This window comes from Capricornis sumatraensis, chromosome 12 (assembly GCF_032405125.1).
Source record: "Capricornis sumatraensis isolate serow.1 chromosome 12, serow.2, whole genome shotgun sequence".
Lineage (NCBI taxonomy): Eukaryota > Metazoa > Chordata > Mammalia > Artiodactyla > Bovidae > Capricornis > Capricornis sumatraensis.
In genome coordinates this window covers 86,219,953-86,234,532 of record NC_091080.1, presented here as the reverse complement: position 1 = coordinate 86,234,532, position 14,580 = coordinate 86,219,953, and the positions used below count along the sequence as shown (strand labels likewise).

At 42.2% G+C, this 14,580-nt stretch overlaps 1 protein-coding gene across 2 annotated transcripts in view; it reads right to left on the bottom strand.

The window, feature by feature from the left end:
• Window positions 1-708: 708 nt before the first annotated feature.
• ITGBL1 (integrin subunit beta like 1) overlaps window positions 709-14,580 on the bottom strand; it is a 224,412-nt gene continuing 210,540 nt past the window's right edge. For both annotated transcript variants that reach the window (XM_068984672.1, XM_068984673.1), the window contains 3 exons: window positions 7,917-8,063; window positions 1,812-1,925; window positions 709-800 (listed from right to left, as the gene is read on the bottom strand). In XM_068984672.1, the coding sequence (XP_068840773.1) occupies window positions 709-800; window positions 1,812-1,925; window positions 7,917-8,063 (353 nt within the window). The remainder of the gene's footprint in view (window positions 801-1,811; window positions 1,926-7,916; window positions 8,064-14,580) is intronic.

Genomic DNA, 14,580 nt, shown 5'->3' with positions numbered 1-14,580 from the left:
CTAAAGGGGGATAAGACAAATGACTTAATGGCTAAAATGACCAGGTTTCTTTCTTTTTTTCAAAAGCACTGATGATGTAGTTTCTGCCCCATGTCCTATGTGTGTCTGGATACCTTATGTCTCCATGGAAATGATGAATGATATGGAATCCTGGCAAAATATCATCAATGGATTTATGTGAGGCTGTATTTTTTCCTTAGACACAAATATGGTCTTTCTTGTACAGGGTTGTACATTTCTAACAACCATGTAATTCAATGTTTCTCAGCTCAGGCACCCTTGACATGTGAAGTCAGGTCATTCTTTGCTGTGAAGGGACTCTCCTGTGCCCCAGAGGACGTTCACAGCATCCCTGGCGCCCACCCACTGAATAGCCACCCCTAATACGCCTTCCACGCCTCCTAGGGTGACCATCAAAATTACCTGGAAACATTATTGTCAAGCGTTTTCTGGGTGGTAAAGTTTGCCCTGGTTGAGAACCACTGATGTAAATGAAGGTAGGAAAAGTTTTTTCTGATGCCATTTTCATCAGAATTTGCTTAACTCATTTTTAATGGGTACCCAGATTTCATTCAGGCATTCAGAAAGAGAAAAACACACAAGAGTCTTGTTGACCTGCCGTAGTGGTGATTATGCATGGTTTCCTCTGCATTTATACGTTCTGAGGGCCGAGAAGAAAGAAGCACCCGGTTCCCTGCCACGTAACCGTTAAGGGTATTCCGTGCCGAGCCAGATTTCACAGGCATTTCCGTTCCATCCGTCCCAGCATTCACAGTTTCCACAGCTACAGATTCCATTCCCTGCAGCAGAATACACAGGGCCGTCATCATCATGATAGAAAGGCACCACGTTATAAAATACGTCGTTCCAAACCGTGGCTGTTCATCAGCAAGACCATTTCATTCATCCTCTGCAGATTTTCTGATTCTATTCTGGAACCATCTTATCTCATTTAGCAGCTATGGCAAATCTGATTTTTCACACAATTAATGGCCGCTGCTTGATGCCACCCTGTGGGTAGCATCTAAGAATGACCATCCTGTATCACTTCAGGTGGCTTCCAAGTCATAATTTTGTTTTCCTGTAGACAGCAAGTTATGTCTGACTTATGAATAAATGTGGAAAACTACCAAGTCCCTTGGCATAGAATGAGGTAAGCTGAGGAATCAGAAGAGGAGCCTTGTTTCATAGGGGTGGACTGAAAGTGAAGGTCTTCACTGAAAGTGAAGCTTAATGACATGGAAGCTTTCATCTTTTACCTGCCACTGGAAATAAGGAGAGCAGATATATATGTCTCTTTTCCCTGTAACTTATTCAAGGGGATGTATTTTATTGACATAACTGATTATCAGGATTCAATAACTCGAGAAAGCAATAGCTATTACACTGCTAAGTTTTTTCATCGCTCCCATCCCCTCAACACACACCCCATTCCTTGCAAACAACCAACGCATCATCCAATGGTCTTTGGAAGAGGCACCTGGGACCTGTTTAAAGTAACATTCCATTGCCTACATCTGGCTCAAAGTAAAATGGTTGTCAAGACCATTGTTTTCTCTTTTCTGCATAAATAGGGGAGAGGGGTTACTTTGTGGAAGTTTCCCAACAGCCATGTAATTTGGCTTTATTCTTGTGTATGCCTCTGGATTTGGGAATCAATGCCCCTCCCCTCCTGTAAGTGACTTTCAATGAACAGTAGGTCTTGATTGCAAGGACGCTCTCCTGCCCTGCCATCTGCAGCAGGGCACAGCGAGTGTGGTCTCCACTGCCAACTATGACAAAGAACGATTAGGGTCGGTCGATAACGGCACCTGTGCAAATGAGCCCATCATGTTTGTCGCAGTCCCTGTCATCACAGTCGCAGAATTCTCCTGAAATGTACCATTCTTCAGCAGAACAAAGGCACTTTCCACAGTGGCAGGAGCCTGAAATCAGAAAGGGCACTACTTGCCGTCATCACTTAACTAAAGGTTTCCGTTGAGAACAGAATATCATCAATGCAACGACAGTGGACGTCTAATAACCTATCAAAGGGAAAAGTTTATTGACTAGCCAGTCACTCAGAGGGGAGCCTGACTTACTGTAATTCATAAAGGTTATCCAGGAAAGGCTTCATTATGGATCTAGACAGTCGCAATTAGCCTTGAGCAAATGTTCCATGGCCTCGCCTGGTTGAAATGTCAATGAGGGCAGAATGTGGCTGATTCTTATGGATGGCCTTCCGAAAAGGTGTTCAAAAATAGATGTTCCTTTTTTTTCTTTTTTCTTTCTGAATTCAGTTGCGCCTTAAAGGTGCTGTGTTATTTTATTTTTTTTAGGAATTGAATAGCAAGTTCTATTAGGTAGGGATGCATTTTATAATGAAAAGAACTACTAAACTATTGTGCTTACAATTCTGGATTTTCGTTTACGCGATTTTCTTTAAATAGGGACATGCCTGCATATTGGGTAGCTCTTTAAAGTGCCAAAAATACACAGATAGTAACTCATGTATATTTGACATATCAGATCTCATTCTTAGAATTTGTTGCCATAATCAAGAAAGGCTCTAATCCACTCAAAATGTTCATCTTTTGAGGGTCTTGGTCAAACTACCTTTCGCGTTATTCATTCCTCCTCTTTTTAAATTAATTATTTAATTAACGTTATTAATTAAAAACTTCCTCTTTGGTTATTAAGAACATTTTGGTTTGCCCAGAAATAATTTTATTAGTTACTTAAATATATTTAAAAGAAAAGAAAATGTATGAGTTAAATGGTGTCACAAAAGGAGGGTCTCTCAGTCTAAATGTTTTCACCTGATGGGCTATGAGATCCTCATGTGGCAAAATTTCAGCTACAACAAGGGTAAAGACAACTTTAAAATTTAAAGAAAACACTTAAGAAGTATTTACCCTTCCTTTTATTTCCTTGGATGGATTATTTTTTCCAAACGTGTTTTTCCTTTTACTAAAAGATGCTTATCACTAAATTGTTCTCGTCAAAAATCACCTTAAAAGATGGTGAAGTAGAAAAAAATATATTGGAACATGAGCAGCAATCAATCATTAGTGCTTCTAGGAAACACAGTGCTTGAAAAATGAATTAAGAAACTGAGTGAGCCAAGTGGTTGAGAGAGAGGGATTTCCTAACATCACAGAATCCGGAAGGGATCCGTATAAACACATCTCACGCATGAAGCACTATGTGGTATTTCATATCATGGAAATGGCTATCTGTATTTTAGCTGAAAAAATCCCCAAGAACCAAGTTAAATTTTCCACATTCCTTGTCATGCTCCTAAAGAAGAAGGTAAGGGAGCAGTCAGAACCAGTTATGAGTTGAGAGCTGGGTCTACATTTGTGAAGTCTTTGCTTAACTATAGCATAATTTCATATAGTCTTGTCTTACTTTCCTGGGGGTCTCATTGATTTGCATTTCTTTGAGCAAATTTTAGACAACTTTCAGTTCTGATGAGTGACTGACAGCCTGGTGGTTGCTTAGGAACCAATGAGCAGGGCCCTCCTAGCTCAAGTCTGTGAAGGATCCTGGCTGCTTCTTGGTCTCATTCAGGTACAGTGTTACCTTATTTTAGAAATGTATTTGTCATATTTTAAAAAACTTTCTTTCAAATTTCTAGGCATGGAAGTGTTTATCACAAGCTCACTTAGTAAATGGTCAGCGATCTGAGTGCAGACAAAAAAGACTTGGGGCACTTCACTGACTTTTCATGGTAACTGCTTCAGAAAATACCATTATTTCATTCTTTAATTCCATGATTATTGGAAGAATCTGGTTGTTTTCAGTTGTTTGTAAAATAGTTATCCCCTTTACATTCCAAAATTATTTCTACAAAGCAGCAGAAGTAAATGACTTTCTATGTTCATGATATTCACAATTATGCCTAGGATATCTTTTTTTGTCACAACTCATGAAAAGACCTCACGTTTCATTTTTAAACTTACCCCCTAGCCCTGAAGCTATTCTAATTACTGCTCTTGCTTCTGGAATGTTTAGCTTCAGGCTATAACAAAGTATTTTCCTAAAACTGGTGAAGCTCAGCTAGAGTTAATATGGTATCTTGGATGGACCGTTTGACAAGTAAACTCCAGTTCCAAAAGTCTACTAGAAGTGAAAAATGGGGATTGATTTTTGTATGTGAGATGAAAAAGTAGCTTTTCTCAGTCAGCGTTTTCCCCAGCTGCGTTGTTCTTTCTATTCGTGCCTCTCAGAGGTAGGAACTTTTTTCTGCTTGTAAAATTAGGACTAGCATAGCGTGTAATACTAACACAGTGTTACCGGTATCAGGACCTCTTAGAGCCACGCCTTTGTTGTAGAGTGCTCTGACTTGTTTTTATCAGTAGTCAGGGCTCAAACTGCACATGCGTAGAAAAGGAAACACTTAGGCAAAGGATTCTCAGACAGACACAAACACAGACCACAAGGACTGCCAAGAGGGGCCCAACTGTTCAGCTCCACCGGTCGGGCCCCACTCACACTCATGAGACCCAGTCCAGTCGAAGGAGGCAGCTGGCCCATCTCGGCAGGATCTCTGGGGCAGTAAGTTCATGACCACATCACCTAACTCCTTTCTTGTGTGTCTTAGTGTAAGGACCCTAAAGAGTGCTCTGATCTTCCTTCTGGGCTGCTTGCTGGCTTCCATTCCTGAGCAATCAACCACCTTTTCTCATTTGTCTTCAGAGCATCCTTAGGACGTAAGAAAGGGAAAGAAATGAAATTCTTCTGCCTTCAAAGATGAGAAAATGGAAGTACATCAGTTAACCTAAGATTCTAATCTGATTCAGTCTACTCTTGCGTCTATCTGTGATGCTTCTCCCATGGGTGGGGGGAGGGGGACTTCCATGCAGTTTCAAAATGATTTGTGCACCCCATAGATTCTGGCCAGACAGCCGCTGAGTGAGGCAACCAGAACACAGAGCAAAGCGTGGCTTCTGAAACATGATTTTTCACCCTTTCTCTTTTCCAGGCATGAAGAACAGGCTGGATTGGGCCAGGAATGAGGGCTGGGTGGTGGGGGTACAGTGGACTTAATCTGGATGACAAGTATCAATGTAAGAGTGTAAGGGGTCATTGAATGACACACAATTAAGAACTGTCACACAACAGCATCTTTAAGGGTATTAGAGGGCATGACCTATACTGAGGTGGAAGTTACAAGGCCAAGAAGGTTATTGTGTGTTCTTGGATCCAGAGGAATAAATCCCCAAACATCCTATGAATTATATCACGCATCCATCAAAGGTAGCTAAGCTTAGGGGAGACCTGGCCCTGCGTTCATCTCCAGTTATTTACAAAAACCCATCGTGTGTCAGGGCAAGGCATCTCTGTTCGCTGCCCCATTGACAGAGTCGGACTTTCTTCTTCATCCATCAAGCCTGACAAAATGCTGCAACCCGACATCCCAGCAGGCAGACTTCACTACTGTCCTAACTCCTCCATCTGTTATGAAGGTCACAACAATGTATCTTGTTTTAAATTTTTCTATGGAGTGATTTATTGTCTTGGCTATCAATTTGTAAAGAAATAAAACGCTATTTCTTCATCGTCTCCTGAGGTGGCGGCTTTATTCACAGCTCCAGGGAAGCCCATGTTGCAGGTTCATTTTTCTGCTGGAAACACTCAGCTGGGTCTGGGCTGCTAAACTGCTGTGCCCTGGGGATCTCAGGACCCTCTGCTCACACCTGCCCCATCACAGGAGAAAGAAAAAGACTGATTTCCTTTGTGAAAGCCAGGGTGAGGGGTTTTCATGTACAAATTCGAGGGTAAAGTACGTGGCAAAATGGCAAGTCCATGAGATGTATCCAGAAATAGACGGCCCCCGTTTAAATAACATGGAAGGGGGTGTCTCTTCTCAGCTACCATGTTGAAGACCCTTAATCTGTTTCATGATTCTTTTCTTGTGGTTCTTGGGGTGCAGGTTCCTCCATGCTGACAAGGATAATATCTGCATCCCCGCTGTTCACTGAAAGAATACAATTCCATGATCTCATGTGTAACACCTTTTTTGCTCTACAATTCAGCAAGGATTCTTCCAGAACAGGAAGAAACAAAGGAGTCCACAGCCAACCACTGCCAACTAGGCATGCCAGCCTCATCACTAACACTGACCTCAAAATGAACATCCTTGAGGCTATAAGAGGTCCTGAAACTGGTCACACTTTTACATTCCTTCCAAGTTTAAAACTCTCTACCCATTGAAGGGTAAACAAATAGTTTAGACAAATATGCCTTCCACTCTTCACTGATACCTGGATAGATTTCCACCACCCAAAGCAAACAATTTGAAAAGGTGTTAACTAGAAAGATTTTCTCATGCTGTTTCATTTTAAGGAAATTCCTTTGGGCTAATGTTTAGTCAGTCTATTTTTTTATACATATTTTCTACATTTATAATGCTTAAAAAATGAGTCTCTCTCTTCAAAATGTAATGACTTTAATCAGAATATTTATTCTACTTCTGAGGAAGTACTCCCTGGCTATTAGGCAATTCTCTTTCTTCACTGTGTCTTCTTCAGAAAGGTATTTACCTGCTAATCCTGTCCCAGGGTAGGTGTCTGAGGGTAAATGCAGCTTCAGCTTCAGCTCCACATTGGGAAGTGGGGATCATCTGTTCTGAAAGGAGCCTAGTGAGCTGGGAAGCCCCCAGGCATCTAGTCCCATGCAGAGCAGCTCTTGAACCTTCAGTGAGAACACACACACTTCCAGAATTTCCAGGTGTTTTCCAGCCACTCAATGCTTAATCGCTCCATCCTGTCTGACTCTGCGACCTCATGGACCCACCAGGCTCCTCTGTCCATAGGATTCTTCAGGCAAGAATACTGGAGTGGGTTGCCATTCCCCCCTCCAGGGGATCTTCTGAACTCAGGGATCGAACCCAGGTCTCCTGAACTGCAGGCAAATTCTTTACTGTCTGAGCTACTGAGGAAGCTTTGCTTCCTAGCCAATAGCAAAGAGGAATGTGACAGCCTTTAAATGGGCCCATATGCACAGAGAGAGCAGGATTTTAAAGTCTCTTCGAAAATTTATACAAAAACATCAATATCAAGCTACCTAAAATTCAGGACTTCCCTGGCAGTCCAGTGCTTAGGGCTGGACACTTTCAAATGTATAGGTTCAATTCCTGGTCAGGGAACTAAGATCTTACATGCCATGTGTGGCCAAAAACAATAAAAATTAAAAATAATCAATTAAAAAAAAACCCTCACTTTGCAAAAAAAAAAAAAATATATATATATATATATAAAACTCAGTCTATTAATTAGTATTCTTTCTCTACTCAGAAAAAAAAAATGTGCCCTTTGGGGGTGGGGGAGGGGCACTGGGTGGGGTTGCTTTTCTTCTTGAGTTTATTTGTGGTAAATGTTTGATTGGGTTATTTGTTTCTATTCCATCAACTTGAAGAGTGTAACCACTTTGAAGGCTTCATTTTTTTTTTTTGATATTAGGTTACACATGTCTAGTTGGCACTAGTGGTAAAGAACCCATCTGCCAATGCAAAAGACACAGGAGACGTGGGTTTGATCCCTGGGTTGGGAAGATCCCCTGGAGGCGGGCATGGCAACGCACTCCAGTATTCTTGCCCAGACAATCCCCTGGACAGAGGAGCCGGGCAGGCTATGGTCCATAGGTTGGCAAAGAGTCGGACACGACTGAAGCCACTTAGCACTCACGTGTTTCTATCGCTAATTCATTTACAACTAAAGAAAGCAGCATACAGGTAAATTTGAGACTTTCCTTCTGATAATACTTTCCATGATCCTGTGAATGGGAGAAATTCAAGCTCAAAGTCTGGTCGGAGCAGAGGACAGCATGGTTTCCATTCAGCCCGGAGAAGCTGGTTGTACGGACCGTACTGCTGTACAATACAAACCACACGTAAGAACAGGGAACCCGTCCAAGCTCCAGCAGATACTCACCCTTTCCCGAGCACAATATGCCATCTGCCGATTCACACAGACTATTGCTCTGTTCCTCCGTCAGGTTACACTTCCTCGGATGCTGGCAGAGCGTCCCGAACCATCCTTTCTCACAAACACAGCGACCGCAGGAACATGTCCCATGGCCTGCGAGGCAGTCACAGAGTGGGGCAAGAGGAGGAGACGGGTACACAGGCAGTGAGTCACACTCTTTAAAGGAGACATATGTAAACCAGGGAAATCTCGCCTCCTATCGAGCAAACACACTCTCCTTAGCCACAGTCGATCTGGCGTGTGAGTGTTTAAGAGAACTTCACACCCGAGTTCTAGCTGAACACAGTCCTCTTGAATGTCGCATCAGAGACGGGCCTCCGGAGAAAAAGAAAGCTTGGAACAAATTAAAATGGAAGATGGCCATCCTTTCTGATACACAATAGGGCCCGTTTGCATCGTCACCAGGATGGAGTCCCCCGGCTTGTCCTCACTGTGCACACCCTGACACCCACACTGATCCACTGCCTGCCACATTTCCTGATCCCTCTCTTACTTCCAAATAAAAACCAAAGGTTAACTTCCATACGAATGGCATCCAGTATTATACGCCTCTCTCCCCGTGCCCCTCTGTTTGCTAATAACAACAGATGTAAGTGTAAGTAATGGTGTCTCCCTATTGTTGAGTAGAACTTAAAAACAGCACCAGGCTTAGACTCACATTTTTTTTTCCCCTTTTGTTTGTGTCACTGGTTCCTGGTTCGGGGATGTTTATCTCTGGTGTAGATGCAACATGATATCTGTGACAGTTACACACTGGCATATACATCGGGCCAATTGCTGGCCACCAACACCCCATGTGATTACATCATCTTCCATGTTCATTTCTCTTTTTTCCAATCAATGACTCTCAATTCTTTTTACCTCTATGTGCATTATCTGATGGCCAGATCTCTCCAAAGAAACAAACAAAACAGCTATTTGTTTGGCAAATTCTTCCTAATGATTATATACAGAGCATTTCTCTAGCACCAGGGAATGCAAAATCCAATGTGAAAATGCAAAAAAAAAAAAAAATCAAATGAAAAATCATGGTGGCCTCTGCCCTACATTCCAGGGACATATCAAATCATCATCCAAACTGTTCAGGCCCTCTGATCTCTTGAGACCATTCTGCCTTGACCATTTGCTCTGGCAGGATCTTCAAGGGTAAACATATTCCATCTGTCTCCTCCTACACTCAGGTCTGCCCAGGGAGGTGGTGGCCAATATTTAATTGCTTGCAATTCATTATTAAGACTTATAGAACCTAACTACCCATGAATGCAGGTGATGGCTCCCCATAACACATGACCATCTGGAAGTGAATCAAAAGCAACTGGGAGGAAAATTTAAGAGACACCTAGATTAACAGGCCTATTTCTTGACCATATGCTAATTTATTGAATTGCATCTCACCATACCCCATTGAATCAAGCATTATCACCATTTTATAGTCAAGAACCTAAGGCTTAGAGAGATTAAACAGTTCAGTTCAGTTCACTCGCTCAGTCATATCCAACTTTTTGCAACCCCATGGACTGCAGCATGCCAGGCCTCCCTGTCCATCACCAACTGCTAGAGTTTACTCAGACTCATGTCCATTGAGTTGATGATGCCATCCAACCATCTCATCCTCTGTCATCCCCTTCTCCTCCCCCCTTCAATCTTTCCCAGCATTTGGGAAGGGTCTTTTGAAAAGGGTCTGCTCAAATGAGTCAGCTCTTTGTATCAGGTGGCCAAAGTATTGGAGTTTCAGCTTCAATATCAGTCCTTCCAATGAACACCCAGGATTGATCTCCTTTAGGATGGACTGGTTGGATCTCCTTGCAGTCCAAGGGACTCTCAAGAGTCTTTTCCATCACCAGAGTTCAAAAGCATCAATTCTTCAGCGCTCAGCTTTCTTTATAGTCCAACTCTCATATCCATACATGATTAAATAATTGTGCCTCAAACCACAAAACCATACAAGATTAGAACCTGACTCCAGTTTTCCCTAATTTCAGTGTTTCCTCATTTTCCACATGTCACAATGCCTATACCTTTCATTATGGAAAATAAACCATGACTACTAGACTTCCCTGGGGGTCCAGGGGTTAAGAATCTGCCTGCCAATGTAGGGGACACGGGTTCTATTCCTGATCCGGGAAGATTCGACACGCGCCTAAGGCTGAGCACTGCAACTACTAAGCCTGTGCTCGAGAGTCCAAGGTCAGCAACAAGAGGAGCCAGCACTGAGAGAAGCTGGTACAGTCCAACCCGAGCCTAGCCCCGACTGTCACAACTAGAGAAAGCCTGAGCAGCAAACAAAGACCCAGCACAGCCACTAAGGAAATAAAGATTAAAAAAAAATAGAGTGTAACTCTTAAAGAGCCAACAGACAATGACTATCAGTTTGAGACATGTAGGAGACTTTTCTTAATCCCTGTCTTTTTAAATAGCTGCACAGTGTAAGGGATGCATTTGACATTCGTGGGTACTTTCCTTTTAAAAAGTCTCTCCTGAGTTGGTTTTCATGACACTGAACTTGCCTTATCCTTTCAGCTCCTCCTTTGTCTATTTATTCCTCTACTTTTTGCCTGACCGGATCAATGTAGGAATCCCCTGACTGTCCAGCCTTAATCATCTTCTTTCGTCTATCGTCTCTCTCTTGAAAAATTCATCAAATCATAGGACTTCAGCGAACCACAATGATCCAGCCCTTAAATCTCTCCTAAGTTCCGCGCTTGTGATTTCATACATTATATTCTACTAGCATCCAAAAGCTACCTGGAGCCCTGTATACATAATTTTCTTTCTAAGAGCTACTTTTCTGTGTAGCCCACCCCTTCAAGCAGCCCAGCTCTTTTTCTGGTCAACCAGTTCAAAATGTTTTGGATCATATTTCAATCTCTCTCACTCTCCTCATCTAAGAAGTTGCCAGGTTCTGTTGAAACAACCCCCGAAATCTGCACTCCTATCACTATCAGAGGGCTTCCCAGGGGGCACTTGTGGTAAAGAACCCGTCTGCCAATGCAGGCGACGTAAGAGATGCAGGTTCGAACCCTGGGTCAGGAAGATCCCCTGGAGGAGGGCAGGACAACCCACTCTGGTACTCTTGCCTGGAGAATCCCCATGGACAGAGGAGCCTGGCGGGCTATAGTCCCTAGGGGTGCAAAGAGATGGACATGACTGAGCAACTTAGCAAGTACACACATCACCATCAGAAACCTTCGAGAAACCTTCGATCATGTCTTTCTCCAGTGTTCTGGCTCATGACATAGCTTTGAGATCTGGGACTATGTGACTCCCTAATACTAACTGGAAGAAGTTCACCCACTCTAACCTTCTGTGTCTTAGGTTCATAACATAGAGCCCCAGCTGCTTCTCCAACCTTACTTCCTGTCCCCTCCATACACTTCCTGATCCACTCATCCTTCCCTATGTAGCTCTGGGGTTTTCCTGACTTCATGACTTTGCCAAAATAGGAATCTACTCTATGCAACCAGATCCTGCTGAATTTTCAAAGCATAGGGGCAATGACTGCCTCTGGAAGATTTTTCTAATATCCCCAAGTGAAATTCATCTTCTCCTCTGAATTTCTACACCAACTTATTTTTCACCTTTACGGTGTAACTTTTTTTCTTCCATCTTGCGATATGCAGTTATGTAGCAGATAAACCTGTTACCTGACAGAACTCTTTGACAGTAGGAATCACTTCTGATAAATCATTGTAGTCTTCAGAGTACCAAGTACTCTGCCTTATACACAGGGGATCCTCCAAAAACACTTGTGGAGTGAGGTTTTTTCCTACAAAATTCTCTTATCTTTTTCCCACAAATTCCAACTGACAATCATAAACTGAATCCAGAACATGTTTGCAGGTCATCTGGTTAATAACTGGTGGTTCAAAGTCAACAGACAACTCTTAGATGGCTCTGTTTTATCCACGTCCTGTAGAGTGGAATGAAGTTAGCAAATCTGTGCAAGAGTTACATACTCAAGTAACAGTTATGGAACCAATTCCATCTTGATTTCCCCAATAACACAAAAGTCTACTTAAAGTGAAGTCTACTTTAGAAGTTCAGAACAAGTTATCCACCTTTAATGTGTATGTATGTGAAAGCTGCTCAGTTGTGTCTGATTCCTTGTGACCCCATGGACTGTAGCCTGCCAGGCTCCTCCATCCATGTATGTATATATATATACATATATACTCTAACTATATATACATATATACTCTAACAACAACTTACCTAGTTGCATATCAAAAACCCTCAGCATCCTCTGAAGTTTGCTCAGTATATCTAAGCAATCATCAGGCTTTGTCTTTTCTCAACCATTTAGTTTACCCATTTATTTCTATTCCTACTAACCCTATCCATGCCAAGCCATTATCATCTTTGCCCAGTGTACATATACAACTACCCTGTTATTGTTTTGTTTTTCCATTATTTTAAGCATCTATGCATGTATATGTACATATATATGTACACGCCATAATTATATATATTTTATTATACGTATGCACACACATTGTACACATACATATATATGTATTATATTCTCCAGGCCAGAATAGTGGAGTGGGTTACCATTTCCTTCTCCAGGGGATCTTCCCAACCCAAGGATGGAACCCAGGTCTTTTGAATTGCAGGCAGACTCTTTATGATCTGAGCCACCAGGGAAGCACCTTTGGAGGCAGATAATGTGTGGTGAGAACAAGAAGGAGGAGGAGGAGAAGGAGGACGAGAAAGAGCTTTTAGTACCAATCTCATGAAGTGATGGACTTTTCAAATGTTTATGTTTCTTACTAACTCTGGGTTAGTAAGCATTACCATCATTTGACATAAATGGAATAATTTAATCTCTATGGCAGAGGAAGACACTCTGCTTTTGATTTAGGATATCACTGAGAATGAATAAACGGTTGCTCACCTCAAGTAATTTAATATATAATTTACATGCAAGGAAATAGGAGATTGTTTTTCATTTATTAGCTTATTTATCACACCCTTCAATATAGTCAGGTTGGCATCTTGCCCAGACAATGGTCAAAATGCATTGGGATTTAAAAGTGAAAGTCGCTCAGTCATGTCCGACTCTTCGTGATCCCATGGACTATACAGTCCATGGAATTCTCCAGGCCAGAATACTGGAATGGGTAGCCTTTCCCTTCTCCAGAGGATCTTCCCCACCCACAGATCAAACCCAGATCTCCCACATTGCAGGCGGATTCTTTACCAACTGAGCTACAAGGGAAGCCCAACAGTATTTAAACGTTTTGCCATTTACATGACTTCTCTTTACTCAAAAAAATTTAAAGCTTTTAATACTATCTTCTTTATAAACTAATAATTTAGGCATCCATTCAAAAACTTTTTTATTATGCACCAGGTATTATATCAGCTCCACTCTTAAGGGCTTCCAGTCTACTGGGAAGAAAACAAATAACAACGTGGGAACAAATACACTTGAGCTAGGAGCATTAAAGAGGGTGGTGGTATATTTGGCAGAGAGAGCATTATTAACTGGAGGAATCAGCTCTCTGACACCCATGGGCTGAGAAGGAGCTACACAGTCAATGTTCTGGAAAAATGAAAATTCTCAGAATAAGAAAGAGCTGGCATGTTACAGGCAGTGGGGGAAAAAAAAGTCAGTGTATTTGAAGAATAATGAGGAAGAAAAAATGGAAAAAAAAACCCAATAAAGTTGGAGAAATATTTAGGAATCAGAACATAGCAAATTATTCATCCTTGGTAAGGCATTTAGATTTCATTCTAAGAGGAAGAGGAAATCATAGACAGGTGTTATGCAAGAGAGTGATGTGTTGTAATTTACAGTTTGCAAATACATTTTGGCAACTGGTTGGGAGAGATGCTGGTGTGTTGGGAAGCGGTGAGGATGGGGAAAGTGAGAGGGTGTTGCAGAGCCCAGGCAAAGGGTGATACAGGCTTCAACAAGGCTGATGCCAATGCCGACAGGGAGAGCTGGCTGAGATCGCCTTTGGTGGGGGTGCCTATGGCACTTGCTGCTGGACTGTATGTGGCAGGTGAGGGAGAGAAAGGCTGAGTTTTCTAACAATGCAGCCTAATAGACAATGGAACTGCAGGAGGGAGAGCTGAGAGCAGAACGTCAGCTCCATTTTGAACCTTGTGTGTCTGAGATGCTCTTAAGACAACCAAGGAGAGGCCAAGAAGCAGCTGACACAGACCTGGCATTTGACAAGTTGGCGCTAGGGCTGTCCATGCTGGAGTCTCCCAAAAGAGATGGCATTTAAAGCTTTGGAAGTCAATGAGGCCACTTAGGAAGAAGTAAATCTTGAGAAAATCTGATATTTATGGTAGGGTAGAAGGTGGAGGCCAGACAAGTAGGATTATCCAGGAAAGAAGGAGAAAAATATGATGATTATGTTGTCTTATAAAATAACAAGGAGAATAGTTCATAAAGGAGACCTACTGAGTGGAATAATACTGAAAGTCAGAGTTTAAAAAAAAAAAAGATGATAAAAACCCCCAGAGTAGTTTCAGTCAACTTTTGCCAGATCCGCCCTATTCTGTTGACTCAGGCCAATGGAACACCCATGGGTGGCAGAACTGGGAGAATAGTCTATTCACATTCAGGGAGAACGGCATCTCTCCTTGGGGGTAGAAG